General features: G+C 37.3%; 1 protein-coding gene across 25 annotated transcripts in view; it reads right to left on the reverse strand.

Moving 5' to 3' along the window:
* PHTF2 (putative homeodomain transcription factor 2) overlaps window positions 1–27862 on the reverse strand; it is a 202633-nt gene that overhangs the window by 158928 nt on the left and 15843 nt on the right. For 24 of the 25 annotated variants that reach the window (XM_070787220.1, XM_070787218.1, XM_070787219.1 and 21 more), the window contains exon 2: window positions 1108–1187. In XM_070787220.1, the coding sequence (XP_070643321.1) occupies window positions 1108–1174 (67 nt within the window). In that variant the 5' untranslated portion in view covers window positions 1175–1187. Of the gene's footprint in view, window positions 1–1107; window positions 21834–27862 lie in introns of those variants that run through there. The other variant, XM_070787211.1, reaches the window with a different exon arrangement.

Below are 27862 nucleotides of genomic sequence, written 5' to 3' on the forward strand. Positions count from 1 at the left end.
AATGTTTGCACATAAAAAGTCGGATAAAATTTTTGATAAGCATTTCTCTCATAAGTAGAAATTAACAGAAAAGCTTTCAAAGATCTATCTGCAAAAACAATTAGTTTTATTTAATTCAGCTTTCTTTAAGTATATTGGAAATTTAGAAGTAACTTTAACACTAAAATAGAAACATAAAAGACTGAATAGTGTGATCAACACCAATACTTCAACTCACTACTTCATAAGAAAAATGTGATACTGAATTATCTGTGGTATGTTCTACCCAGAAAGAAATAACATATTCAAAGACAGACTGTATTCTTAGGTTTGTCTAGAAAGTGTGCTAATTACCATTTATTTACTACTAAATTTTAAAATTGCCTGATTTTCCCATACAAAGGAAAAGCTTTAAATACCTAATTATCCTTTGTTAATAGGGACCTAATGAATAAGGCATAAAAATGTTTTAAATGTGAAAACAAACATAATTCACTACAGAAGTTAAAAATCTAAGATACCACATATAACAACAATACATTTTAAAGAGTATAAACAACACTCTTCAGGAGTAAACAGGAGTATCTTCAAAAAAAAAAAAAGGTACTGGAACTTATACTTTATAAAGGAAACATTAAATTGGTAAAGCTTATTTTGAAACACATAGGATGACAGAGCTAGTTAAGTAGTTATGGCAACTATTCCTAAAATGTCAAAATAAACATTTTAGTATTTCAGTTTGGAAAATACAGTCTCCAAAGGTTTATTTTACTGAAAAGATTCAGCTATTGAATTGTAGCTTACAAGAAAGAGATTAAAACTATAGTTACCCCTGTAAAATAGTTATAAAATTATAACAGCTCTGTTAACCTACCTCTTCTCAAAAGAAATTAATGCAAGAAAAAATGTAATGCTTTCATAAAATGTGAACTGGAATCCTGGAAATGTGGTTTATAACTGAAAATAATCTAGATACTCTGACAATGTGGAGTAAAAACTAGAGAAAAATATTTTTAGTCATCACCTTTCTTATTTTAGGTAATATCTGACACAAATTCATCAAATTTTAAAAATATGCATTTTAAAATAAAAATATTTAAAAAGTAAAAGCTCTGGTTGTCAACTTACCTTCTTTTGATACCACACAATAGCATCTGTGACTTTGGACGCCATTTATCCCACTGAAATCACACATTCGTCATTTTAGGCTGTGCAAGAGAGAGAAAAACAAAGGACTTCTTGACTTCCACCTTCTAAAAGGAGACTGAACAACATGCATACATAGCACTCTGGTTACTTGCAGAGCAAGGGGTGTATGACTATACTTAAATTACACCCTTCCTCATTACTATTTTAGCAACAGGTTCTCTTAGGTAAACAAAAAATCAGTTGCCATAATAAAAGAAGGATCTTTCTACATGAATAGAACATTTAAAATTTCTTATAAAATAGTTGATTTTTTAAATAAGTCATTAAATAAATTTCAGAATTTTGCAGGTATACAAGAAATTTTTCATTTATAAATTCACATATGATAGGAATCAATCCATTCACTCAGTAACAAACCAGTTAGTTGTGTTTTAGCTTCTATCTAGGAACTAGCATCAATTACTGCTGCTAATGGATAGCTTGACAGAGATGCCAAAATTTATAATCACATTTAATTTTCCCTGATACTTGGTAACACAAAGTTGAACTGAGATCAAATAGCTGGAGAAACCTAATCAATGTATGTTAAACACTAAGTGAATATTAGAGTTAATTACACAGGAATAACTAATATTAAGGACTTTTCAGGTATCAGTTTGCTAGTATTTAAAAATTCATCACAGACAATTTTATAAGCATCTTCTGGATACTAAACTTAATGGTTCCTTACCCCTAGAGAAAATTAATTCCAGACTGATTCCAGTAACCTCTGAAATAGTTTTCTAGTTTTTAATACCACACTGGCACAGGAGGGTACCTCTGGCAGGTGTTAAGGATGAGCCTAAACAGGTTCAAATGCAGATACTGACCCCAGATTTCATTTTTCAAATTGGGATCATCCACGGCCAAACAGGATCTCAAGGAAATTCTGAGAGTCTAGAGCACCCTCCTCAGCCAATCCTGGCACATGCAGATTTGCAAGGGCCAAGTTCACCCAGAGGAAACAAAATACCAGAGGTTTTTATACTCCATTTTTAGGAGCGCATAATGATTCAAATATAATGACAATAATTACCGGCAAGTTCAAATAGATCAACTTGTAAAATTTAAGGCAGAATTTACTTACTGCCTGTATTTTTTTTAAACTTTTACTGAAATATAGTTGATTTACGACGTTGTGATCGCCTATATTTATTATAGTGTTAGAGACCAAATTACTTATTACCTTTCCTAAGATACTGATTGTAACTTTAATTGATCAAATTCAAGTAAACCATGTTGTGAAAACCTCATAAATTCCCACATATCATGAAAAGAGGAGCAGAGAGTCAAAAGACAAGGATTCAAATGGCTCCACGAGCTAATATGTAATATTGAAGAGGTCATTCACCTCTATGACCTAGTTTCTTATATTTATAAAATAGGAACAACTGTACCTATCTATCCTCTATAAGATTCTTGTGACTAATAAATACTACAGTAACATAAAATGCTTTCCAATGTCTAATACATATAGATGCTCAATTATAATTATATTATTAATTTTATATTTTAAAGTTCCCCAATTCAGTAACTAGGGAGTATCAATAGTTCATTTTTTTTAAACATGGCAATCAGTTTAAAGAAGGAAAACAAAGTTCAATCACTTTCTATTGACATTTAAAAGAAAATTCTTGCCTGGGAAATCCCATGGACAGAGAAGTCTGGCAGGCTATAAGTCCATGGGGTTCCAAAACAGTCAGACACAACTGAGCAACTAAGCACCACCACCACCTAATTATCTTAAGAGTGCAATGTCAATTCTCAACTATATACACACCAATTATTTAGAGACTTCAAAGTCCACATCCTCTGAACTTCCTCAGTCAAGTGTGACTACCTTCATTTCTCTTACCAAGGTTTTGGGAGGAACCTTGTCCTTACTAACTTAAAAATCTCCCTTTTGTTTTTTCCTGGAGGCCTCTGGGAATATTTCATTAATTGTAACCACATTTTGTCCTAGAGGTTTTCCCTTGATTCTGTCAGTGGACTATTCATTAACATTACACAGTCATTGTAACTGTTAAGACATGTGTATGTCCAAACTGGTTTAACTCTCCTTTTCCCCGGCTTCTGTCCCCACCTTACCAAATGCAAATTACAAAAAATTCTACAAAAAGTATGACAATATCAATTTTTCACTTTACTGTCCTTTAATCTCACCCAATCTTTACTGATGAAAATTCCACATTATCTACCAAAGTAAAAATCCTTTTTCCTAATGTCCCAAGGTGTAAATAACAGGCATTTCATATACAAAATGTGAAAGAATTTTTTATTCAATCTACTAAATATGAGATATTTAATACATTTGAAGAATATTTAAATTATCACATAATAATAGTTTTTTTTGTTTTTTTTTTTTTTAAAGAAAAATGCTTCAATGCAAGTTAGGAAAACAGTACCTGGTTCAAATAAAATTTTGTGAAAAGCATTTTTTAATATGCTTTGGTTTATACCACACTATCCTTGGAAATAAATTTCAAAAATCAACTATAACATTTCACTAGGTATATAAAATGTTCTAAATATTTTAATTATATTCATATGGACCTACAGAAATAAACTTTCAATTTTGTTTAAAAAAAAACAAACGAAACACAACCCTTCTTCATGTAAAGGTAAGTTTTGCTCCGCAAACTCATTTAACAGTTTCTCCACTGTGTCAACAACCTTTCAGTGACACTGAGTGGCTCATATCTATTTTTAAAACAGGTTTTACAGCATGCTAAGATGCATTCCTGAATCAGACATCTGACAAAGCATAAAGACACATTTAAATCAACAAACGATTTCATTAATAATGAAGATTGTTTATAAAGCTTTTCCAACTACTTGATTCTGACTGTCCAGGAAGAGATCTCTTTTATCATGATAGTTCATGATAAATAACTTTATATGCTAAATTACAACACTAAGTTTAATTTACAGAAAAAAAGTAGAACATTATACTTATTGAGTACCTTAAACACAGGATTCTAAGAGGATTTTAATTTCTGATCAAATGACCTGATAGAAGTAATGTATTAAGATATAAAAATAATCCAATTGTGAAAATAGAGCTAACCATAGGCATAACATTCAAATATTGCCACAGGCAGTTACCCTGAGCTAATTCTCTCCTTGAAGCTGCTTTAGTCACCATACCCTGTCAAAGCATCTTTACTGTCAAAGCATCTTTAGTATCTCAAAGTTATGACCAACCTAGACAGCTTATTAAAAATCGGAGACATTACTTTGCCAACAAAGGTCCGTCTAGTCAAAGCTATGGTTTTTCCAGTAGTCATGTATGGATGTGAGAGTAGGACTATAAAGAAAGCTGAGAGCCGAAGGATTGATGCTTTTGCACTGTGGTGTTGGAGAAGACTCTTGAGAGTTCCTTGGACTGCAAGGAGATCCAACCAGTCCATCCTAAAGGAAATCACTCCTGAATATTCATTGGAAGGACTGATGCTAAAGCTGCAACTCCAATCCTTTGGCCACCTGATGCGAAGAACTGACTCATCTGAAAAGACCCTGATGCTGGGAAAGACTGAAGGCGGGAGGAGAAGGGGACAAGAGAGGATGAGATGATTGGATGGCATCACTGAATCAATGGCCATGAGTTTGGGTGGACTCTAGGAGTCGGTGATGGACAGGGAGGTCTGGCGTGCTGCAGCCCATGGGGTCGCAGAGTCAGGTACAACTGTGCGACTCAACTGAACCGATGTAAAAGTCTACACAAATGCTTTAATAATGTAATCCTTTACTAACACACCACAAAATATTAATATTATCTAAATCAATGATACATATTTGGGTCCTCGTTGTTATGCTATTCAACAACCTAGCATCACTCCCCACGGCACTTAGAACTGCATTTAGACCCTCTAAAATCTCACACTACCCTACTTACCCAGCATTACTGCTCACCATCTTCTCACACATCTGTTTCAATCGTACCATACTTCCTCCACTTTCTACCTCTCTGCCAAAATTAACACTTCTTCTCTTTCCAAACAAAGATTTCAAGAAGGCCTTCTAAATTCCTCTCTCTCTAAAAGTTTCTCCCAAATTCCTCCATTTTAAATATTTCTCATCCTGTTCTGTATTCCCGTCACACTTAATATGTTCTGTTTGTACAGACTTTTGTATACTTGTCTGTACACGCCTCTACCACTATCTGCAGTTTTGGCCTTTTTAAATATTTATTTATTAGTCTATGCCTGGTCTTAGTTGTGGCATGCAGGATCTTTAGTAGTGGCATGTGGGATTTAGTTCCCTGACCAGGGATCAAACCCAGGCCCCTTGCTTTGGGAACATGGAGTCTTAGCCACTGGACCACCAGGGAAGTCCCTGTGTGGTCCAATGTGTTTATTACCTCTGAACTCTCCCATACCTTTTTATATATAATAAACACAAATGTTTACAAATCAGAATAAACAGATGCCAACCAAAGTACCATCACAGATGAATGAATTTAAGGGCCTATTGACTTAAGAAAAAGAAAAAAAAAGGGAACAACATAAGAGTTGTCAGTTAAGTTTTATTTGGGTAAAATGAGGACTACAACCTGAAAGACAGCCTTTCAGGTAGCTCTGAAGAGGCAGGGGCAAGGTTGGCATGTATGCGACTTTAGTGAAGGGGGATATGAGTAGTCAGTCACACATTTTGGCAGAAGATTGCTGCTGGTCACAAGAAGGCTGTTGCTAGTCACAAGGAGCAGATGTCTCCATTAATGATTTTTTCCAGATGTGAGAATATACAAGAAACTGGGCTCATAAAATCTTCTCCAAGTATCTAACTATCTGAAGGCCTGTACTGCCAGTTTTTCCAAGAGCACAGAGTGCCTCATTCCAGATTCCCGCCCTGAATTCCTCTCAGGGTGTGTTGAAGGTCAGTGGCTAACAACTTCATTCTTGTAGTGTCAGACGCGAGGGACAATTTTTAGTAGACAGGCCAAAATTAAAAACTCTACCTGTCAAATTCCTGCACTACCTCAACATGCATATAAACAAAGAAACACTTTTCCTAATAGTAAAAGGTACAAAACTATAGTGAAGTATAATTAATACAGTTGGTTTATTAGCTGACATTTCAACCAACAAATATATAATGATTTGCAAACCTATGAAGTACAATGCTATAGTTAAATATAACTCAGCTGCATCCTCCAAGGCTAAAATAAGTAATTTTTAGACTTCAGAAACTAGGAACAAGGCAGTTTTCTCTTTAAAAAAACAAACACTAATGCACAAACCAAATTTTTTCATACTGATACTGAACTTAGGAAAAAGTGAAATTCTGGGAGAAGGAATGTGGTATGGACAGAAGGAAAACTTCTACTAGTTTCAGGGTGGCTGTGTTCTAATCATATGACCTACAGATTGCTCCAGTTTCTTGAAAGCTTACAAAATAATTCATCTGGAACAGTCTATTTCATGGAAATGTTGTGAAGAATAAACATCACAAACTATATGTTTAAAATTGTTTTCAATCTTAGGATAGGAAAAACAAATGCAAAAAGAGGTCTAAAAGGTACACACTTTCTGTTATGCTGCTGCTGCTGCTAAGTCGCGTCCGACTCTTTGCGACCCCATAGACGGCAGCCCACCAGGCCCCGCCGTCCCTGGGATTCTCCAGGCAAGAACGCTGGAGTGGGTTGCCATTTCCTTCTCCAATGCATGAAAGTGAAAAGGGAAAGTGAAGTCGCTCAGTCATGTCTGACTCTTAGCGACCCCATGGACTGCAGCCTACCAGGCTCTTCCATCCATGGGATTTTCCAGGCAAGAGTACTGGAGTTGGGTGCCACTGCCTTCTCCGACTTTCTGTTACACCAGTTCATAAAAGGAGTATTTGGCATTTTTATTTTCCTTCATGGAAACACCACATAGTCCACGTATTGGGGGCTAGCGGATAACACCTAAGTTAAGAAAAATTACAATCTTTTCCAGCAAATCTGGAAGACCCAACAGTGGCCACAGGACAGGAAAAAGTCAATCTTCATCCCAGTTCCCAAGAAGGGCAGTACCAAAGAATGCTCAAACCATCAGTTGCACTCATCTCCCACGCTAATAAAGTCATGCTTAAAATCTTGCATGCTAGGCTTCAGCATTACAAGAACCAATAATTTCCAAACGACCAAGTTGGGTTTAGAAAAGGCAGAGGAACCAGAGATCAAATCAAATTGCCAACATTCACTAAATCATAGAGAAAGCAAGGGAATTTCAGAAAACCATCTACCTCTGTTTCATCAATTACACTAAAGCCTTTGACTGTGTTAATCTTAACAAACTGCAGAAAGCTCTTAAAGAGATGGGAATACCAGACCACCTTACCTAACTCTAAGAAACCTGTATGTGGGTCAAGGAGCAACAGTTAGAACCCTGTATGGAACAACTAACTGGTTCAGGATTGAGAAAGGAATACGACAGGGTTGTCTGCCTGTCACCCTGTTTATTTAACTTACACGCTGAGTACATCTTGAGAAAGGTCAGTTTGGATGAGTTACAAGCTGGAATCAAAATAGGTGGGAGAAACAACAACCACCTCAGATATGGGGATGATACCATTCTAGGTAAAAAGCAAAGAGGAACTAAAGAACCTCTTGGTGAGGGTGAAGGAGGAGAGTGGAAAAGCTGGCTTAAAACTCAACATTCAACAAACTAAGATCATAGCATCCACCCCATTACTTCATGGCAAACAGAAAACGAAAAGGCAGAAGCAGTGACAGATTTCCTATTCTTAGGCTTCAAAATCACTGCAGATGGTGATTCATGAAATCAGAAGACAATTGCTTCTTGGTAGTAAAGCTATGACAAACCTAGACAGTGTGTTGAAAAGCAAAGACACCACTTTGCTGACAAAAGTCCATATAGTCAAAAAAAAAAAAAAAGTCCATATAGTCAAGGCTATGGTCTTTCCAGTGGCCACATATAGTTGTGAGACCTGGACCATAAAGAAGGAAGGCAGAGCGCCAAAGAATTGATGCCTTCAAACTGTGGTGCTGGAGAAGACTCCTGAGAGTTCCTTGGATAGCAAGGAGATCAAATCAGTCAATCTTAAAGGAAATCAACCCTGAATACTCACTGGAAGGACTGATGCTGATGCTGAAGCTGAAACTCCAGTATTTTGGTCACCTGATGTGAACAGCCAACTCATTGGAAAAGTCCCTGATGCTGGGAAAGACTGAGGGCAGAAGGAGAAGAGGACCTCCAAGGATGAGATGGCTGGATGGCATCACTGATGCAATGAACGTGAACTTGGGGCAAACTCTGGGAGATGGTGAGTGACAGGGAGGCCTGGCATGCTGCAGTTCTTGAGGTCACAAAAAGTCAGACAAAACTGGGCTACTGAACAACAACTTCTCTCTAAATCTATATTTACAAAAATATGTTGCACTATTGTGAAATCTAAGAGAATCCCTAAAGATATAATCTTAATACCCAGAATACTCTCTGTAGAACTTTCTGATGTGTACAACCAACCCACCCTGTATGTCCTTTAAAGTAGCTTCTTAACTTTAGCACATACCTATGAAATCTCTACTGATAGCATTCCTTTGGGCTTTCTTTTTTTTTAAATACTTAGGAGGTCCTTTGAATACTCTTTTATATTTTTATCCAGTGTACTGGGTAAGTGATTCTCATTTTTAACTGTTGTGCCACTTGGAGAAGTCAACAATGAAATACGATCTAAACAGTTTAACTTCCTCATTTACTCACAAGAAATTTTTTTTACATCAACTGTTCAGACTCCACTCAAATATGAATATGCTATTAGAGGTGTCTACTAAAAATATTAACTAAGTTAGTGTTCCAGGTACTCCATTATCAAAATGATAATGCATGAAATGATAATCCAATGTTTTAAGGATTTAATAGAACTTAAAAAAGTATTTAGAGATCAAAAATTACTCACTAAAAATACCATGAATAAAATATGAAAAACACTACTTGAGAGATGTTTCAGCCAGAATCTGACTGACTAAACACTAATATTGCACTGTTGCAGGAACTAAGGACATAAGAGTAAACAAAAACCAAGGTCCCTGCCATGAAACAAATTACCACGCAAAGAGAGAAGATAAATTAACAGCAGGACAAGATAAATTAACATCAAGATAATTTTGTGTTGAGGCGGTACTACGAAGGAAATAAGCAGGGAGATATAGTTGGGATGGAGTGCAGCACTTTTGGAAAAGATGGCTAAAGAAGTCCCCTCTGAGATGACATGTTAATTGAGATCTGAAGGATGAGGACAGCCAGGCTAAGAACCAAGGGAGACATCCTGAGCAGAGGGAACAGTAGGAAGCACAAAGACCCTGAGCTAAGAATGAGCTTAGAATTTTTAAGAAGCAGAAAGGAGGCCTGTGTGACACAGTATAATGGACACAGATGACAGTGGCTCTGTGAAACATGAAAGGGAGATAAGAGCCTTTTCACAGGGTCTCAGATATCACAGCAAATAACTTTATTATAAAGACAGGAAGCCACTGAAGTGATTTCAGCAAAGCAGTGATAATCTAACTTGCAAAGACCACTCTGAGAGCTGTGAAGAGAAAGGACTGGACTGAAGAACTCAGAGTGTAAACAGCAAGGCTAGTTAAGAAAGTCAATCTCACACAGAAGCTGACAGTATGCTGGGCTCAGAGGGAAGCAGCAGAGATGGCAATTGGTATGCAGTTTTTAATTTTATTTACAGGTAAAATCAACAAGATCTCGGAACGGACTAGTTTGGGGCAGAATGGAGGAGAGGATAGGGAGAGAAATCTAAATTTTTGGTGTGAACCATTTTTCTGAGATGGACTTCCATTAAAAAAAAAAAAAAAGGTTTATGAGAATAATACAAAAAATTTGATTCAGGCTTGTTAAGGGGACATTACCTACTAGACAGAAAAATAAAGATGTCCAATAAGGAGTTGGATCCTTGAGTCTGAGCTTAAGATAAAGATGAGGGATAGAAATATGGGTATAAAAGTCACGAATACACAGCCAACATTTAAAATTAGTGTGTAGGGGGGCAGGTCTTCACTGGTGGCTCAGTGGTAAAGAATCCACCTGCCAATACAAGAGACATGGGTTCGATCCCTAGTCCAGGAAGATCCCACATGCCTGAAGGCAACTAAGCCCATGTTCCACAAACTACTGAGCAGAGGTGCCCTAGAGCCTGGGCTCCACAGGAAGAGAAGCGACTGCAACGAGAACCATGCACCACAACTGGAGAGTAGCCCTGCTCACCCCAACAGGAGGAAGGCCCATGCAGCAGCAAAGACCCAGTGCAACCAAAAGTAAAGTGGCAATAAAAAAGAATGCAAAAAATAAAAAGATCCACCTGATGAAAAAACATCCCACCTTGCCAAAGCACTTACACCAGTTTGACTGTGGTGGCTAAAAGACATTTAAGGGGAGCTTTTCAACATTAAGGCAGTGTGATACCATGCTTGATTTTCTTTTTCTTTTGGGCCAGGGAATGAAGAACAGTGCTCTATCACCTCCTTTTTCACATTTTTCATTTTCCGTTTTTTTTTTTTTTTTCTGTTGAAGATTAACACTAATTATCATGTCTGACAAATATGTATGTATGATTTAAGTACTTTGTACATTTTACAGGATGATGGTGACTTAATGAGTGTTTAGGTAGAGCACTCTTTCCTTCTCTTTCCACATTTTAGCTCCATGTATTTCCACATTCTCTCTCATTCTCGTTTTCTCAGTGTGTACTTTTCATACCTTAATATGCCCTCTAACCGTAGCACTACATGTTTTAATCATTGGCAGTGATTAAAATAAGCATAGGTGAAAAGTCTTTGATTATTGTGTAGAAGATGGCTATGAATCATGAAAAGGATTAGAAAGTTTAATAGTGTAGTGTACAGCTTGTGGTTAATTTTTTAAATCTCAATTTAAAACATTACTGGATTTTTTAAAATTACAGTCCTCTGACACCTGGATTGATTGGTGTTTCATCTCCTGTCATCCTTTGGTTTTCTTTGCCCACTGATTTCACAAAGATATAGACAGCAGGTAGTAAGTCCCTAGGAAAGTTTATTGATGAAACACTACTGCAAATAACAGTTGTCTCTGAAATATTTCATAGACTGATTAGAAAAACAGATATTTAATAAAAGAAATTATACACTTGTTGGTAAAAAAAAAAAAAAAAAAAAGAAGCTTTAGCAATATTGGGGGGGGGAAAAAACTCAGATGTAGGCTACACAGGTTTAGGTCAAAACTAAACAAAATTTAACACCTGTGCCTTTCAGAGATGATGTCAATAAAATCATGTGACTGCCATATCAACTAAGAAGATTATAATTAGAGAAGGAAAGGGTTCAGCCTCAAGTCTACTACTATTCAGAGAAGCAAAAAAAGAGGGGCCAAGAGAGGAGGGTCTTTTACATAAGAGTAGGCTGCTAAGAGATCACTGGATTAAACAAACAGAAGTTAGAATTAATTGGTAGGAGCAATTCAAATGGAGTGGAAGAGAGAAGTCAAGGTCAAATGAGAAGAAATGGTTGATAAAGAAGAGAATGTTTAAAAAAAATAAAAATCACCAGCGACTGCTAGTTGACTCTCATTATTCTACCTTCCTCTTCCTTTTGCAAAATTCTGCTGAGCACATTGTTGCCCAAGATAAAGACCTTTCCTAAGCCAGGTGTGGCTATGACTATGTTCTGGTCCAGACACAAGAGGTGTTAGGTACAACTTCCAAGTTAAGCCCCTTAAAGAAAGCTCAGTTGGAGAAAGCCCTTTGTTCTTTTCCCCCTTTCTATTTCCTGCTTCTTGGAATGCTGTTCTCATGGCCAAAGTTACATCAGGCACCATGGATAGTGACCTTGAGACAGAAAGTAGGTATATTCATAGACAGGAAGGAACCTAAGTTGCCTGGTGAAACCACCGTACCAATTCTGGACTGCCTACCTCCAAACTTTTTGTATCCAAGATTATAAATCCTTACAGCTTTAGCAACTGTTACTAGCAGCCAAACCAAATCTAATACTTTTGTATATAATAGTTTTGATAACACAATATTTTTTTTTTTTTTGGCCATCAAAACTTCATAAATGTTGTTGGCTTCTTTTGGAACTGTATGTATATAACTGAGAAGTTTGCAGTCAGCTAGATACCTGCCTCCCACTTGCCCATGTTAGTCAGATTTTCATTTTGGCCAGGATTCCAAAATAATTCTCTGCTTATTTCTGAAGTTAAGAACTACCAGGGTGTAGTCAGTTTTTCATCGTTTCATGAAATTTTTCCTGCTGTTTAGAGTCTTTCAGCCTGCAAGTGTTACTTTTAATCTCATACTTTTTTTTTTCCTTTTTTTTCCTTAAATCTTTTTCTGTTCCGTTTGTTGGAGTTTCTATTTTGGGAATACAAGTTATGCTAATGTAGGATAGTCATATTGTTTTTTTCATGGTCTTTTTTTTTTCCTGTTGTGTATTTGTAGAGTTGCCATGTCATTAAAAATAAAATCTTGATTATGTTTAACATGGGGAGTGCTACACTGAAGCTCATCCAATAGGTTCTCTCTGACAATTTCAACATCCTTCTTACCAGAACCACTTTTATTTCTGTACATACATGTGCCTGCACACAGTACACACAAACTTCAGTTTGAGAACTGGATAGTACTGTTTTAATCTTTTTTTCTATAATCCATCAATGGTCAGGAAAAGTCTGAACTAGAACAGCCACTGCTGAAAAGTCATTTAGTATCCTCTACGTATCCTCTACCAGGATCCATGTCCCCATCAGGGGACTATCCTATCTCTCTTCTTGGGTTTTGGTTCTTCTCCTTAACCAGAGTACATTTCAGAAAGTCAATGGTCCTTGACAGTGTGAGGCTCAGAAATAGTATGTGAGGGTCTTAAGGGATTTTTTGTTGACTTTTTGCTCCCTACTCATCCCTTAGATCTGCCTCCCTGAAGAGAATTAGTGAGAATACTTCATGTTTTATAGACCTCATCTTTCCTTAGTCTGGCTTCTTGGATATGGGGCTGGAATTATAAATCTTGACAGATACATCTAGTATTTTCTCCTTCTTTTCTGGTCTCTACTGAAGTATTTGGCATAAGGTTGCACATACCTCTTTTTCCAGATTCTATTCCATTTTTTTTGCCCTCTCTTCTCCCCCTACCCACTTTTTCCTATTTTCATTTGGTTTCAGTGAAGTAAAATTATGTGATTCTATAGTCAAAGCTATAGTTTTTCCAGTAGTCAGGTATGGATATGAGAGTTGGACCATACAGAAAGCTGAGCACAGAAGAATTTATGCTTTTGAACTGTGGTGTTGGAGAAGACTCTTGATAATCCCTTGTTCAGCAAGGAGATCAAATCAGTCCATCCTAAAGGAAATCAGTCCTGAATATTCACTGGAAGGACTGATGCTGAAGCTTAAGCTCCAGTATGTGGCCACCTGATGCGAAGACCTGACTCAATGGAAAAGACCCTGATGCTGGGAAAGCCTGAAGGCAGGAGGAGAAGGGGACAACAGAGGACAAGATGGTTGGATGGCATCACCAACTCAAAGGACGTGGGTTTGAGCAAGCTCCAGGAGTTGGTGATGGACAGGGAAGCCTGGTGTGCTGCAGGCCATGGGGTCCCAAAGAGTCAGACACAACTGAGCAACTGAACTGAACTGACTGAACTTCATTTTTATTCACAAATCCCTAAATTTACTTTTTAGTACTTATTTTTTTACGTACTAATGACAATCTTCTAAGTTAATGACTCAACTGAAAAGCAAAATTTAAATATTCTAAAATAGGATGCTAAACTAACAACAGCTGCAATTTTACTTCTGTTATTTCTAACAGAGGGAAGTAAAGGGAAGACATTCAGTTTCAATTCTTTTCATAAAATCAAGATACTAAACAGAAAATACAGGACCAAGCTTAAGCTTTTCTGTGAATCTGCGACAACTACCTCCAGGGAAAAACAAAGCTAAAATGCCTTTTCCCTCCTAATCTACTATTCATTTACTATCTACTTCTCTCAATACTCGGAAAAGGCAATGGCACCCCACTCCAGTACTCTTGCCTGGAGAATCCCATGGACAGAGGAGCCTGGTAGGCTGCAGTCCATGGGGTCACTAAGAGTCGGACATGACTGAATGACTTCACTTTCACCTTTCACTTTCATGCATTGGAGAAGGAAATGGCAACCCACTTCAGTGTTCTTGCCTGTAGAATCCCAGGGACAGGGGAGCCTGGTGGGCTGCCGTCTATGGGGTCGCACAGAGTTGGACACGACTGAAGCGACTTAGCAGCAGCAGCCACTCAATACTTAAGCAAGGAACCCTAGAATCTTTGTCTCCTTCCCTTTCCCACCACCACCAATTCTATTCCTGGCACAGGGGAACCATTCGATAAATATAAAGGAATAAATTAATATAGTCTATCTGTCACATGGGCAAAACATCTCTTATATAACCTGCCCCTGGCCCCACTACCACATGCCTAGTGCAAGCTCTATCATCTGTCACCAGGACTACTCTAACAGTCTCTTATTACTTCTTCACTTTCACCATTTATCTATCTAAAATACTGACTTTATGTTTCTCTTCTTCTTAAAAAATCTCTATTAATTTCTTATTACCTAACAAAAGAGTTGTATCAGCATAGTATACAAAAGACTCTTCCTTTACAACCTGATCACAAATTCATTGTTTTTATAACCAGCAGCATCCATCATCTCTACCTTCTTCCACACACTACCCACTCCAATCTGCCATCCAAACATACCTTACAGTCAAGCCATATGGATTATCAAATATATTTTTATGCTTGCCTTCTAGTCCTGGTGGTAATTTCTCATTCTAAAATGACTTTTTCCTTGTTTTGACCTATTTGACAAGTTACTTTGGAACTCTTCTAGGACCAGATCATCACAGGAAATTAAATGATGAATATATAAACAAAGGAGAATATATAAACAATGATGTTCCAATGACTTAATGAAGAACAACTTAAGATTTAAATATTTGAAACTACCAGGGGAAAGAATGATGGGAACTTCTTGGGGTTCCAGTGGTTAAGACTCCATGCTTCCAGTGCAGAGGACGTGAGTCTGATTCCTAGTCTGTGAACTAGGATTCCACATGCCACCCAGCACAGCCAAAAAAAAGCCAAAAAAAAAAACCCAAAAGAAACAAAAACAGTGGACGAAACAGAAGCATCTAACAACTTCACTCCCTTATAATAAGTAACTGAAACTACAGCAAAAGCATACATATGTAAGGAATGAACTCGGAATTAGTTTTAAGAAAGTAGATGCAGAATTAATGGTGAAGTAGTGGTAAGAATCAAACTGTGTCCCCTGGGTTTTCTCGCCCCATAGTTAAAGTGGCCAATTTAAAATTAGGACATGTGGCTTAAAATACAGCAGGTAACTTCTTATGGGACAAGTGAACTATATTTTTAAAATGAAACTACGGTTGGTGATCAAACTTCATTATTTCATATAATAATAATACCATCATTAATATGTCCAGATAATCAATTCAAGGTTAATGAAAATGAAATTTGGGGGTTTTGCTTCGTATTACTACTAACTACCATGCCAAGTGACCCAAACTGCCTGAAATTCAGGAATGCAGCACAGTTTAATAGCCACTACACTCATAACATTATTGTGTCTGAGGGAGTTTTCTACAAATCAGGAAACCAACACTTCAATTTCTAGCCCATCCAAGTCCACACCACAGAGGAAAGTAGTTTCTAACATACTACAACTACCGTTTAACCAGAACCAACAGCTCAACTATGTATAACTCATTCTTTTCCTTGGTCTCTAATCTCTCCAGCTATCCAGTACAATGCCTTTTTATATAAAGGATTTGAGCACCAGTGAATCTTGGTATCCCTAGTAGGGAGTCTTGGAACCAATCCTTGCGAGTACCAACGGATGACTGTATACACAGAAGGTATGTACTCAACAAAAGGAAATATTCCATTTCTGTTCTTCCCTTCACAGCAAAATTTTGCTATCTCCTCCAATCGTTGCACTTCCTCTCTTCAATCCAAGCATATCTTTGCTGCCCACACTCCAATGAAAGTTCTCTTTAAGGACACCAATGAATTCAGGTTGCCAAATCCAATGGTCAAGTCTCAGTTCCTCATCTAATCAGCAGTACACAACACAGCTGACTATGTTCCATCCACTCAGAACAATCGTCACTTACCCTCAAGAAAACCACTCGCTTGGGTTTGCCCCTAACTTTCTGGCTACTCCTCAGTTTCTTTGCTGACTCCCATCTTCTCCCTTATCTCATTCCTTGACATCTGTCTTCTTCACTCAGTCCCTTGGTAATCACTCAAAATATCTTGGTTTAAATACCATGTGTATGTAATGACTACTATGTATGAAGATTACATCTCTAGTCTCAGTTCAGTTCAGTCGCTCAGTCGTGTCCAACTCTTTGCAACCCCAGGAATCTCAGCATGCCAGGCCTCCCTGTCCATCACCAACTCCCAGAATTTACTCAAACTCATGTCCATTGAGTCAGTGATGCCATCCAGCCATCTCATCCTCTGTCATCCCCTTCTCCTCCTGCCTCTAATCTCTTCCAGCATCAGGGTCTTTTCCAATGAGTCAACTCTTCGCATGAGGTGGCCAAAGTACTGGAGTTTCAGCTTTAGCATCAGTCCTTCCAATGAACACCCAGGACTGATCTCCTTTAGAATGGACTGGTTGGACCTCCTTGCAGTCCAAGGGACTCTCAGGAGTCTTCTCCAACACCACAGTTCCAAAGCATCAATTCTTCGGTGTTCAGCTTTGTTCACAGTCCAACTCTCACATCCATACATGACCACTGGAAAAGCCATAGCCTTGACTAGACGGACCTTTGTTGGCAAAGTAATGTCTCTGCTTTTGAATATTCTATCTAGGTTGGTTCTAACTTTCCTTCCAAGCAGTAAGTGTCTTTTAATTTCATGGCTGCAATCACCATCTGCAGTGATTTTGAAGCCCAAAAAATAAAGTCTGACACTGTTTCCACTGTTTCCCCATCTATTTCCCATGAAGTGATGGAACCAGATGTCATGATCTTAGTTTTCTGAATGTTGAGCTTTAAGCCAACATTTTCACTCTCCTCTTTGACTTTCATCAAGAGACTCTTTAGTTCCTCTTCACTTTCTGCCATAAGGGTGGTGTCATCTGCATATCTGAGGTTATTGATATTTCTCCCGGCAATCTTGATTCCAGCTTGTGCTTCTTCCAGCCCAGTGTTTCTCACGATGTACTCTGCATAGAAGTTAAATAAGCAGGGTGACAATACACAGCCTTGACGTACTCCTTTTTCTATTTGGAACCAGTCTGTTGTTCCATGTCCAGTTCTAACTGATGCTTCCTGACCTGTATATAGCATATACAGCATATAGCATAAAGCATCTATTTCTGCTTTATTGACTATGCCAAAGCCTTTGACTGTGTGGATCACAATAAACTGGGGAAAATTCTGAAAGAGATGGGAATACCAGACCACCTGACCTGCTTCTCTAGTCTCAACTATCCCCTAAATCCACTAGATAAGAAAAAGTCAAACAAGTTTCCTCACTTGAGGACTTCCCAGAGCCTGCTATGTTGCTGTGCATTATAAACGTATAAGAGAAAACTATAATCATGTTGTTTCTTACACAGCAGAACCTTTTCCTCATGAGGCACCTAAAAACACATACAATTAACTAAATATGGCCAACACAATTAACTAACAAGCCACTAAATATGGCATGCTTAGACATCTTTCAAGTACTTCCAACTTCTCATGGTACAAATTAATTATATGAAAATGGGCAAACTTTTCTACCAGTTGAAAAGACAATAACTTAGTTTGAGGATTTTTCAAGGCAATTCACTCTATTAGAAGAGAGTTTGCATCAAAAATTTTCTTATGCAAAGATAAGTTGGTTGTCTTTCTTAAATTACACTTACCTGTATTATACTCTACATGAGCACAGAATAAATTTACCATATCTTCTGCCTTCAAATCAAATAATATAGCAAGTACATGCTGCTGTTAATCTTTCCTTTCTCTAGATTAAATACATCTGCCTCCTTCAACTGTTCTTCACATAACATGCCTTTCAAACCTCTCTCCATCCAGTCATCTTCCTTATCAGATAAGATCTAAATTCCTGGAATCTAGTTGGCCAACAAAACAATCTATTTGTCTGAAGAATGCAAACAACTGTGGATTTATAATGAACATGATCACTTAGTAATACAACCTAAGAGTATACTCACTTTTTAAATTTTCAGCAGCCATGACACTGGTTAACTCAATAATAGTTTCTAAAAGTAAAGCTATGTATCACATACATCCACACACATACATACTCATACATAATCAATACATTTAGCTATATCCACTAAGAGGGCTTAGATGCAACAATTTCTCAGTAGCAATAAGCACATTTAACAAGTAAATCGGAGAAGGCAATGGCACCCCACTCCAGTACTCTTGCCTGGAAAATCCCATGGATAGAGGAGCCTGGTGGGCTGCAGTCCATGGGGTCACTAAGAGTCGGACATGACTCTTTCACTTCTCACTTTCATGCATTGGAGAAGGAAATGGCACCCCACTCCAGTGTTCTTGCCTGGAGAATCCCAGGGACAGGGGAGCCTGGTGGGCTGCCGTCTATGGGGTTGCACAGAGTCGGACATGACTGAAGCAACTTAGCAACAGCAGCAACAAGTAAATATTTAAATAGTATTCTGGAGAAGGAAATGGCAACCCACTCCAGTACTCTTGTCTGAAAAATCCCATGCATGAAGGAGCCTGGCAGGCTACAGTTCATGGGGTTGCAAAGAGTCAGACACAACTGAGCGATTTTGCTTTCACTTTTTTTTTTTCCTACTACAGTAAAGAAATCAAGGCTCCTTAGAGAAATGTCTAATTTCAGGGCTGGTATAGAGACATGACAAGGTGGTCCTAGAACATCTTGTTGAGTAAGAAATTAAAGTGCTCAACTTGCAATGCTTCCCACTCTAAAGCCTCCCCCTGCTGCACTGGCCCCTGTGGGCATGCCCATGGAAGCCAGTGCCCCAGCTGGCCCCTCAGACATGTGTACTCCAGGCCAGCTTCAAGAGCAGATGCTGGGGTAACAAGATGGGGCTGACACAGTGGGTCCAGGGACCTACCTAGAGGTCTTGGAGGCCCTCCTGGGGAGGAGAAGGTTGGATGTAGCTCACATTGACAATGGAAACACCAGGAAGTTTTTTAATTTTTTTAATTTTCTTAAAAATTAAAATAAATTTTTTTATATTTTTGTTCTTGTGCTTTTTTATCTTGTTTCATTTTGTTTTTATTTTACCTAATAAACTTTAGTTTTCTAATTTTACTTTTTATCCTTTCTTCTTGTTCTGCTGTTTTTGTTTGTTGTTTTTTTTTTTTCTTTCATGCCACACCATGTGGCTTGCAGATTCTTGGTTCATGGGCCAGGGTCAAGTCTGAGACTTTGTGGTGGGAGCACTGAGATCAAGCTGCTGGACTAACAGAGAACTTCAGGGCTCAGGGACTATTAACTGGCTTCAGGTAATATTAACTGATGTGAACTTTCACAGAGGTCCTCTTCTCAGCACCACGACCTGGCTCCACCCAACTGCCAGCAAACTCCAGTCCACTCAACTCCAGTGCTGGACGCCACAGGCCAAACAACCAGTAAGACAGGAACACAGCCTCACGTATCAACAAAAATGACATAACAGAAAATTTGTGGCAGATGAAGAAGCCAAGCAAAAACCTACAAGACCAAACAAATGAAAAAAGAAATAGGTAATCTACCTGAAAAAAACTCAGAGAGAAATGATAGTAAAGATGATTCAAAATCTCACAAACAGAACAGAGGTATGGATCCAAAAAATACAAGAAATGTTTAACAAGGACTTAGAAGAACTGAAGAACAGTCATAAGAAGCACAATAACTGAAATGAAATATAAGAATCAATAGCAGAATAACTGAGGCAGAAGAACAAATAAGTGAACTGGAAGATACAATGGTGGAAATAACTGCCAAGGAGTAGAATAAAGACAAAAAGAATGAAAAGAAATGAGGACAGTCTCAGAGACCTCAGGTACAACATTAAACGCACCAACATCCAAATTATAGGGATCGCAGAAGAAGAGAAACAGAAAGTGGCTGAAAAAATTAGAAGAGATAACCGTCAAGAACTTTCCTAACATGGAAAAGAAAACAGCCACCCAGGTCCGAGAAGCACAGAGTCTCACATAGGACAAACTCAAGGAGAAACACACCAAGACACATATTAATCAAAATAACCAAAGTTAAATTCAAAGAAAAATATTAAAAACAGGAAGAGAAAAACAACAAATAATATACCAGGAAAACCCAAATAAGGTTATCAGCTGATCTTTCAACAGAAACTCTGCAGGCCAAAAGAGAGTGACAGGATATATTTAAAATGATGAAAGGGAAAAGCCTACAACAACGATAACTCTACTCAGCAATGATCTCATTCAGGTTTAATGGAGAAATCAAAAGCTTTACAGGTAGACAAAGCTAAGAATTCAGGACCACCAAATCAGCCTTACAACAAATTTTAAAGGAGCTTCTCTAAGAGGGAAACAAGAGAAGAAAAAGACCTATAGAAAAAAACCCAAAATGACTAAGAAAATGTTAACATATTGATAATAACCTTGAACATAAATGGATTAAATGCTGCCAAAGACACAGACTGGCTGAATGGATACAAAAACAAGACCCGTATATATTATCTACAAGATACCCACTTGAGACCTATTGACACACACAGGCTGAAAGTAAGGGAGCAGGAAAAGATATTCCATGCAAATGCAAATTAAAAGAAAGCCAGAGTATGGATACTTATATCAGACAAAACAGACTTTAAAACAAAGACTGTTACAAGAGACAAAAAAAAATACTATATGAATACTATATGATGATTAAGGGATCAATCCAAGAAGAAGATACAACAACTATAAATATTTATGCACCCAACAAAGGAAAACCTCAATGCATAAAGCAAACATTAACAGACATAAAAGGGAAATCAACAGTAACACAATAACAGTGGGAGATTCTAATACCCCACTTATACCAATAGACAGATCATCCAGATAGAAAATAAGGAAACACAAGCTTTAAATCACACATTAGACCAGATAGACTTAATTGATATTTATAGGACATTCTATCCAAAAGCAGCAGAATACACATTCTTCTCAAGTGCATATGGAACATTCTCCAGAATAAATCACATCATGGATCACAAATCAAGCCCTGTTAAACTGAAGAAAACTGAAATTGTTTCAAGGATCTTTTTTTGACCACAATGCTATGAGATTAGAAATCAACTACAGGAAAAAAAAAAAAAAAAAACTACAAAAAACACAAACACATGAAGGCTAAACAATAAGCTTATAACCACAAGATCACTAGAGAAATCAAAGAAAATATCAGAGAGTATATAGATGCAAATGACTATGAAAACACGATGACCCAAATCCTATGGGAGGCAGCAACAGCGGTTCTTAGAGGGAAAGTCACAGGCATACAATCCTACCTCAAGAAACATGAAAATTTCAAACCTTTTCAAACCTTTACAAATTTCAAAACTTTACAAGCTGCTTTAAAGCAACCAAAGAACGAAGAACAAACAAAACTCAAAGTTAGTAGAAGGAAAGAAATCATAAAAATCAGCAGAAATAAATGAAACAGAAATTAAAAAAACAATACCAAAGAGCAATGAAACTAAAAGTTGGTTCTTTGAGAGACAAAATTGATAAATTTTTAGAGTCAGATTCCTCAATTTAAAAAAAAAAGGGGGAGAGGATACAAATCAACATAATTAGAAATGAAAAAGGAAAAATCACAACTGATACAGCAGAAATTCAAAGGATCATAAGAGACTACTATAAGCAACTATATGCTAATAAAATGGATAATTTGGAAGAAATGGACAAATTCTTAGAAAGGTACAATCTTCTAAAACTGAACAAGGAAGAAATAGAAAGTATGAACAGACCAATTGTAAGTAATGAAATTGAAACTTCCAACAAACAGAAGTCAAGGAGCAGAGGGCTTCACGGGTAAATTCTAGCGAACACTTAGCAAAGTGCTAACACCTACCCTTCTCAAACTGTTCCAAAAAAACTGCAGAGGAAGGATCACTCCCAAGATCAATCTGTGAGGCCACCATCACTCGATAGCAAAATCAGACAAAGGATGCCACAAAAAAGAAAATTAAAGACTAGTATTACTGATGAACACAGATACAGAAATCTTCAACAAAATACTAGCAAACAGAATCCAATAACACATTAAAAGGATCATACACCATGATCCAACTGTGATTTATTCCAAGGATGAAAGTTTTCTTCCATATAGGCAAATTAATCTACATGATACTCCGTATTAACAAATTGAAGAATAAAAACCATATGATCTCAACAGATGCAGAAAAAGTCTTTTTTATAAAATATGTATTTTTTTATTGAAGTATAGTTGACTGACAATGTTTCAGGTGCACAGCAGGTGATTCAGTTATACAAATACACGTACTTTATTTTTGAAATTAATTTTCACTATAGTTCCCTATGCTATGCAGTAAACCTTTGTTGCTTGTGCACATCTATTTTTAAATTAGAAATGTAGCATTCTATTCATACTAAGTCAAAAAGTAGAATCAAAATGTCCTAATTTGTTTATTTAGGCAAAAATTCCTGTTTTCTAAAATATATAATTATACATATTTTTATATATGTATACAAAAGCTTTTCCACACTTGATAAAGGTTTGAGAAAGAACATCCAAAAAAAAAAAAGAAGAGATGGAGAAACTAGAGAACATAAACTAAATAAAATGGGAGCACTGAAAATGAAATAGAAAAAAGTGAGACAAACTAGATAGAAATAAAAGATCATCATACAGTCCAGCTGTTTTTAAACATGACTGCTGGTTAGAAACCTAGCTGGAGTATATCAAGATAATTCTGATATGCATCTGGATTTTAAAAAGTGATTACAGGTCTTTCTATTAGATCTTGGTTTTGGTGATACAGAGTACTATTATTTTTCTGTTAACAATGGTATTGAGTAATAGTTACTTAATCACAATAGTAAAAGATGTTTATCAGTTTTCACAATCAATAGCCAGACAAAAAAAAAAAAAGATAGTTACAAGTGCAAGCCATAATGGCAACATGATTAACCAAGCCTCTTGATGAAAGTGAAAGTGGAGAGTGAAAAAGTTGGCTTAAAGCTCAACATTCAGAAAACGAAGATCATGGCATCCGGCCCATCACTTCATGGGAAATAGTGGAAACAGTGGCTGACTTTATTTTTCTGGGCTCCAAAATCACTGCAGATGGTGACTGCAGCCATGAAATTAAAAGACGCTTACTCCTTGGAAGGAAAGTTATGACCAACCTAGATAGCATATTCAAAAGCAGAGACATTACTTTGCCAACAAAGGTCCGTTTAGTCAAGGCTATGGTTTTTCCTGTGGTCTTGTATGGATGTGAGTTGGACTGTGAAGAAGGCTGAGCGCCGAAGAATTGATGCTTTTGAACTGTGGTGTTGGAGAAGACTCTTGAGAGTCCCTTGGACTGCAAGGAGATCCAACAAGTCCATTCTGAAGGAGATCAGCCCTGGGATTTCTTTGGAAGGAATGATGCTAAAGCTGAAACTCCAGTACTTTGGCCACCTCATGCGAAGAGTTGACTTACTGGAAAAGACTCTGGTGCTGGGAGGGATTGGGGGCAGGAGGAGAAGGGGACGACAGAGGATGAGATGGCTGGATGGCATCACTGACTCGATGGACCTGAGTCTGAGTGAACTCTGGGAGTTGGTGATGGACAGGGAGGCCTGGCGTGCTGCGATTCATGGGGTCGCAAAGAGTCGGACACGACTGAGCGACTGATCTGATCTGATCTGATTAAAAAATCACATACAACTTGGGGGAGGGGGTCGAGCAGAGTGGTGTGCAAGTGGAAGTGCACACGTGCACACGTTTCATCCACCCAGCCAGTCTATGTCTTTTGGTTGGTGCATTTAATCCATTTACATTTAAGAGAATTATTGATATGTATGATCCTATTACCATTCTCTTAACTGTTTTGGGTTTATTTTCTTTAGTAGGGCTTTTCCTTCTCTTGTTTTCTGTCTAGAGAATTTCCTTTAGCATTTTTTGTAAAGCTAAGGTTTGGTGATGCTGAATTCTCTTAACTTTTGCTTGTTTGGAAAACTTTTGTTTTCTCCATCAAATCTTAAGGAGCCTCTTGCTGGGTAGAGTATTCTTGGCTGGTATTCTTAGTATTCTACGTTATTTCCTTTCACCACTTTAAATATATCACCCCATTCCTCTCTGACTTGCAGAGTTTCTGTTGAGAAATCAGCTGACAGCCTGATGGGAGTTCCTTTGTATATTATTTGTCATTTTTCCCTGTTGCTTTTAATATTTTATCTCTGTCTTTAGTTTTTGTCAGTTTGATTACCATGTGTCTCAGTGTGTTTCTCCTTGGGTTCATCCTTCCTGGGACTCTCTGTGCTTCCTGAACTTGGGTGACTATTTCCTTTTCCATGTTCAGGAAGTTTTCCGCTATTATCTCTTCAAATGTTTTCTCAGGTCCTTTCTCTCTCTTTTCTCCTTCTGGGACCCCTACAACGCGAATGTTGGTATGTTTAATGTTGTCCCAAAGGTCTCTTAGGCTGTCTTCATTTCTCTTAATTCTTTTCTCCATATTCTGTTCTGCAGAAGTGACTTCCACCATTCTGTCCTCCAGGTCACTTATCTGTTCCTAGAAAAAACTTTTGACAAAAACCAATAACTATTTACAAAAAAAAAATAAATCTCCAGAAAGTGGACACAGAGGGAACCTACCTCAACATAACAAAGGCCATATGTGACAAATTCACAGCACACATCATTCTCAATGGTGAAAAACTGAAAGCATTTCCTCTAAGATCAGGAACAAGGCAAGGATGTCCACTCTCACTATTATTATTCAACATAGTTATAGAAGCCCTAGCCACAGCACTCAGAGAAGGAAAAGAAATAAAATGAATGAATCCAAATTGGAAAAGAAGAAGTGAAAACTGTCACTGCAGATGACATGATATGATACATAGAAAATCCTAAATATTCTAACAGAAAACTACTAGAACTCAACAGAGAATCTAGTAAAGTTGCAGGATACAAAATTAAGGCACAAAAATCTCTTGTATTCCTATACACTAACAATGATAAGTCAGTAACAGAAAGTAAGGAAACAATCCCATTCACTACTGCAACAAAAATAAAATACTTAGGAATAAGCCTACCTAAGGAGACAAAAGATCTCTATGCAGAAAACTGTAAGATACAGACTAAAGAAGTCAAAGGCATCACAGAGAAATATATCATGTTCTTGGACTGCAAGAATCAGTACTGTGAAAATGACTATAGCCCCAAAAGCAATCTACAGATTCAATGCAATCCTTATCAAATTACCAATGGCATTTTTCACAGAACAAAAATTTTTACAACTGTATGAAACACAAAAGACCTCAAATAACCAAAGCAATCCTAAGAAAGAAAAACGGAGCTGGAGGAATCAGGCTCCCTAACTTCAGACTATTCCACAAAGCTACAGTAATTAAGACAGTATGGTACTGGTACAAAAACAGAAATATATATCAACGGAACAGGAGAAAAAGCCCAGAGATAAACACACCTATAGTCACCTAATATGACAAAGGAGACAAGAATGTACAGTGTAGAAAAGATACCTTTTCAATAACTGGTGCTGGGAAAACTGGACAGCTATAGGTAAAAAGATAAAATTAGAACACTCCCTAACACAAAAATAAACTCAAAATGGATTAAAGATCTAAATGTAAGGCCAGATACTATAAACCTATTAGAGGAAAACATAGGCAGAAGACTGACATAAATCACAGCAAAATGATTTTTTTTAGACCTATGTACTAGAGTAATGAAAAAAAAAGGGGGGGGGGGTACCTAATTAAACTTAGAAGCTTTTGCACAGCAAAGCAAACTATAAACAAGATGAAAAGACAACCCTGAGAATGGGAGAAAATAACTGCAAACAAAGCAGTTGACAAAGGGTTAATCTCCAAAATATACAGGTAGCTCATACAGTTCAATATCAGAAAAATGACCCAATTAAGAAGTGGGCAGAAGACCTAAACAGACATTTCTCCAAAGATGACATACACATGACCAATAAACCCATGAAAAGATGCTCAACACTCCTCATTATTAGAGAAGAGCAAATCAAAACTACAATGAGGTATCCCCTCACACCAGGCAGAATGACCATCACCAAAAAAATCTACAAAGAAATGCTGGAGAGGGTGTAGAGAAAAGAGAACTCTCTAACACTGTTGGTGGGAACGATACAGTCACTATGGAGAACAGTAAGGAGGTTCCTTAAACTAAAAGCAGAACTACCATATGATCCAGCAATCCTACTCCTGGGCATATACCAGGAGAAAACCGTAATTCCAAAAGACACATGCACCCCAATATTCAGAGTGGCACTATTTACAACACCCAGGACATGGAAGCAACCAAATGCCCATCAACAGAGGAATGGATAAAGAAGATGTGGTACACATGTAACAATGGAATATTAGTCATAAAAATGAATGAAATTGTGCCATTCACACAGACGTAGATGGACCTAGAGACTGTCATATAGAATGAAGTCTGTCAGAAAGAGGAAAATAAATATTGTATATAACTCACTTATGTGCAATCTATAAAAAAAAATAGTACAGACGAACTTGTTTGCAAAGCAGAAATTGAGACACAGACACAGAGAACAAATGTATGGACACAAAGTTGGGGGGTAGGGGATTGGGATTGACATCACACTACTGTGTATAAAATAATAGATAATTAACGAGAACCTACTGTATAGCACTACAGAAGGAAATGGCAACCCACTCCAGTACTCTTGCCTGGAATATTCCATGGACAGAGGAGCTTAGCAGTCCATGGGGTTACAAAGAGTCAGACACAACTGAGCGACTTCACTTTCTTTCTTTCACTGTATAGCACAAGGGGAAAATGAAGATACAATCTGTTTGCAAGATGAATATTAACTTTAAAAACACATTATAGAGTAGGTGCAAACAAATACTACTTGATTTCACTTACACAAGGTACCTAGAACAGTCAAATTCATAAAGTCAGAAAGTACACTGGTAGATGCCAGGCGCCAGGCTTAGGGGTCAGAATGGGGAATGAGGACTTAGTGTTTAATGAAGACAGTGTTTCAGTTTAAGAAAGTGGAAAACTCAGTAGACGGATGATGTTGAGAGCTGCACAACAATGTGAATGTACTTAGTGCCACTGAAATGTTAAATATGGTTAAAACAGTATATTTTATACTATGTGACTTTTACCACAATAAAAAACATTTAAAAAATTAAAGTGATCAAATAATAACAGGGACACTGTCAAAAGAATAAAACAAGAAACAACAAGTCTATACTAGTATGAATGAATGGGCAAATAAATAAGAGAATGAAGTTTTTTCTGTGGCAGAAAGTCAGCCTATAAACACAGAAGAAATCAGTGAACTGGGGAAAAAGAAAATCACCAATTTTCAACCATCTTTTCTGCCCCCAATTTTAATGAGATATAATTGCCCTAACATTGCATAAGCTTAAGCTCCACAACATAATGGTATGATACATGTATACAGAGCAAAATGATTAGCACAGGAAG

This window comes from Bos indicus, chromosome 4 (assembly GCF_029378745.1).
Source record: "Bos indicus isolate NIAB-ARS_2022 breed Sahiwal x Tharparkar chromosome 4, NIAB-ARS_B.indTharparkar_mat_pri_1.0, whole genome shotgun sequence".
Classification (NCBI taxonomy): Eukaryota; Metazoa; Chordata; class Mammalia; order Artiodactyla; family Bovidae; genus Bos; species Bos indicus.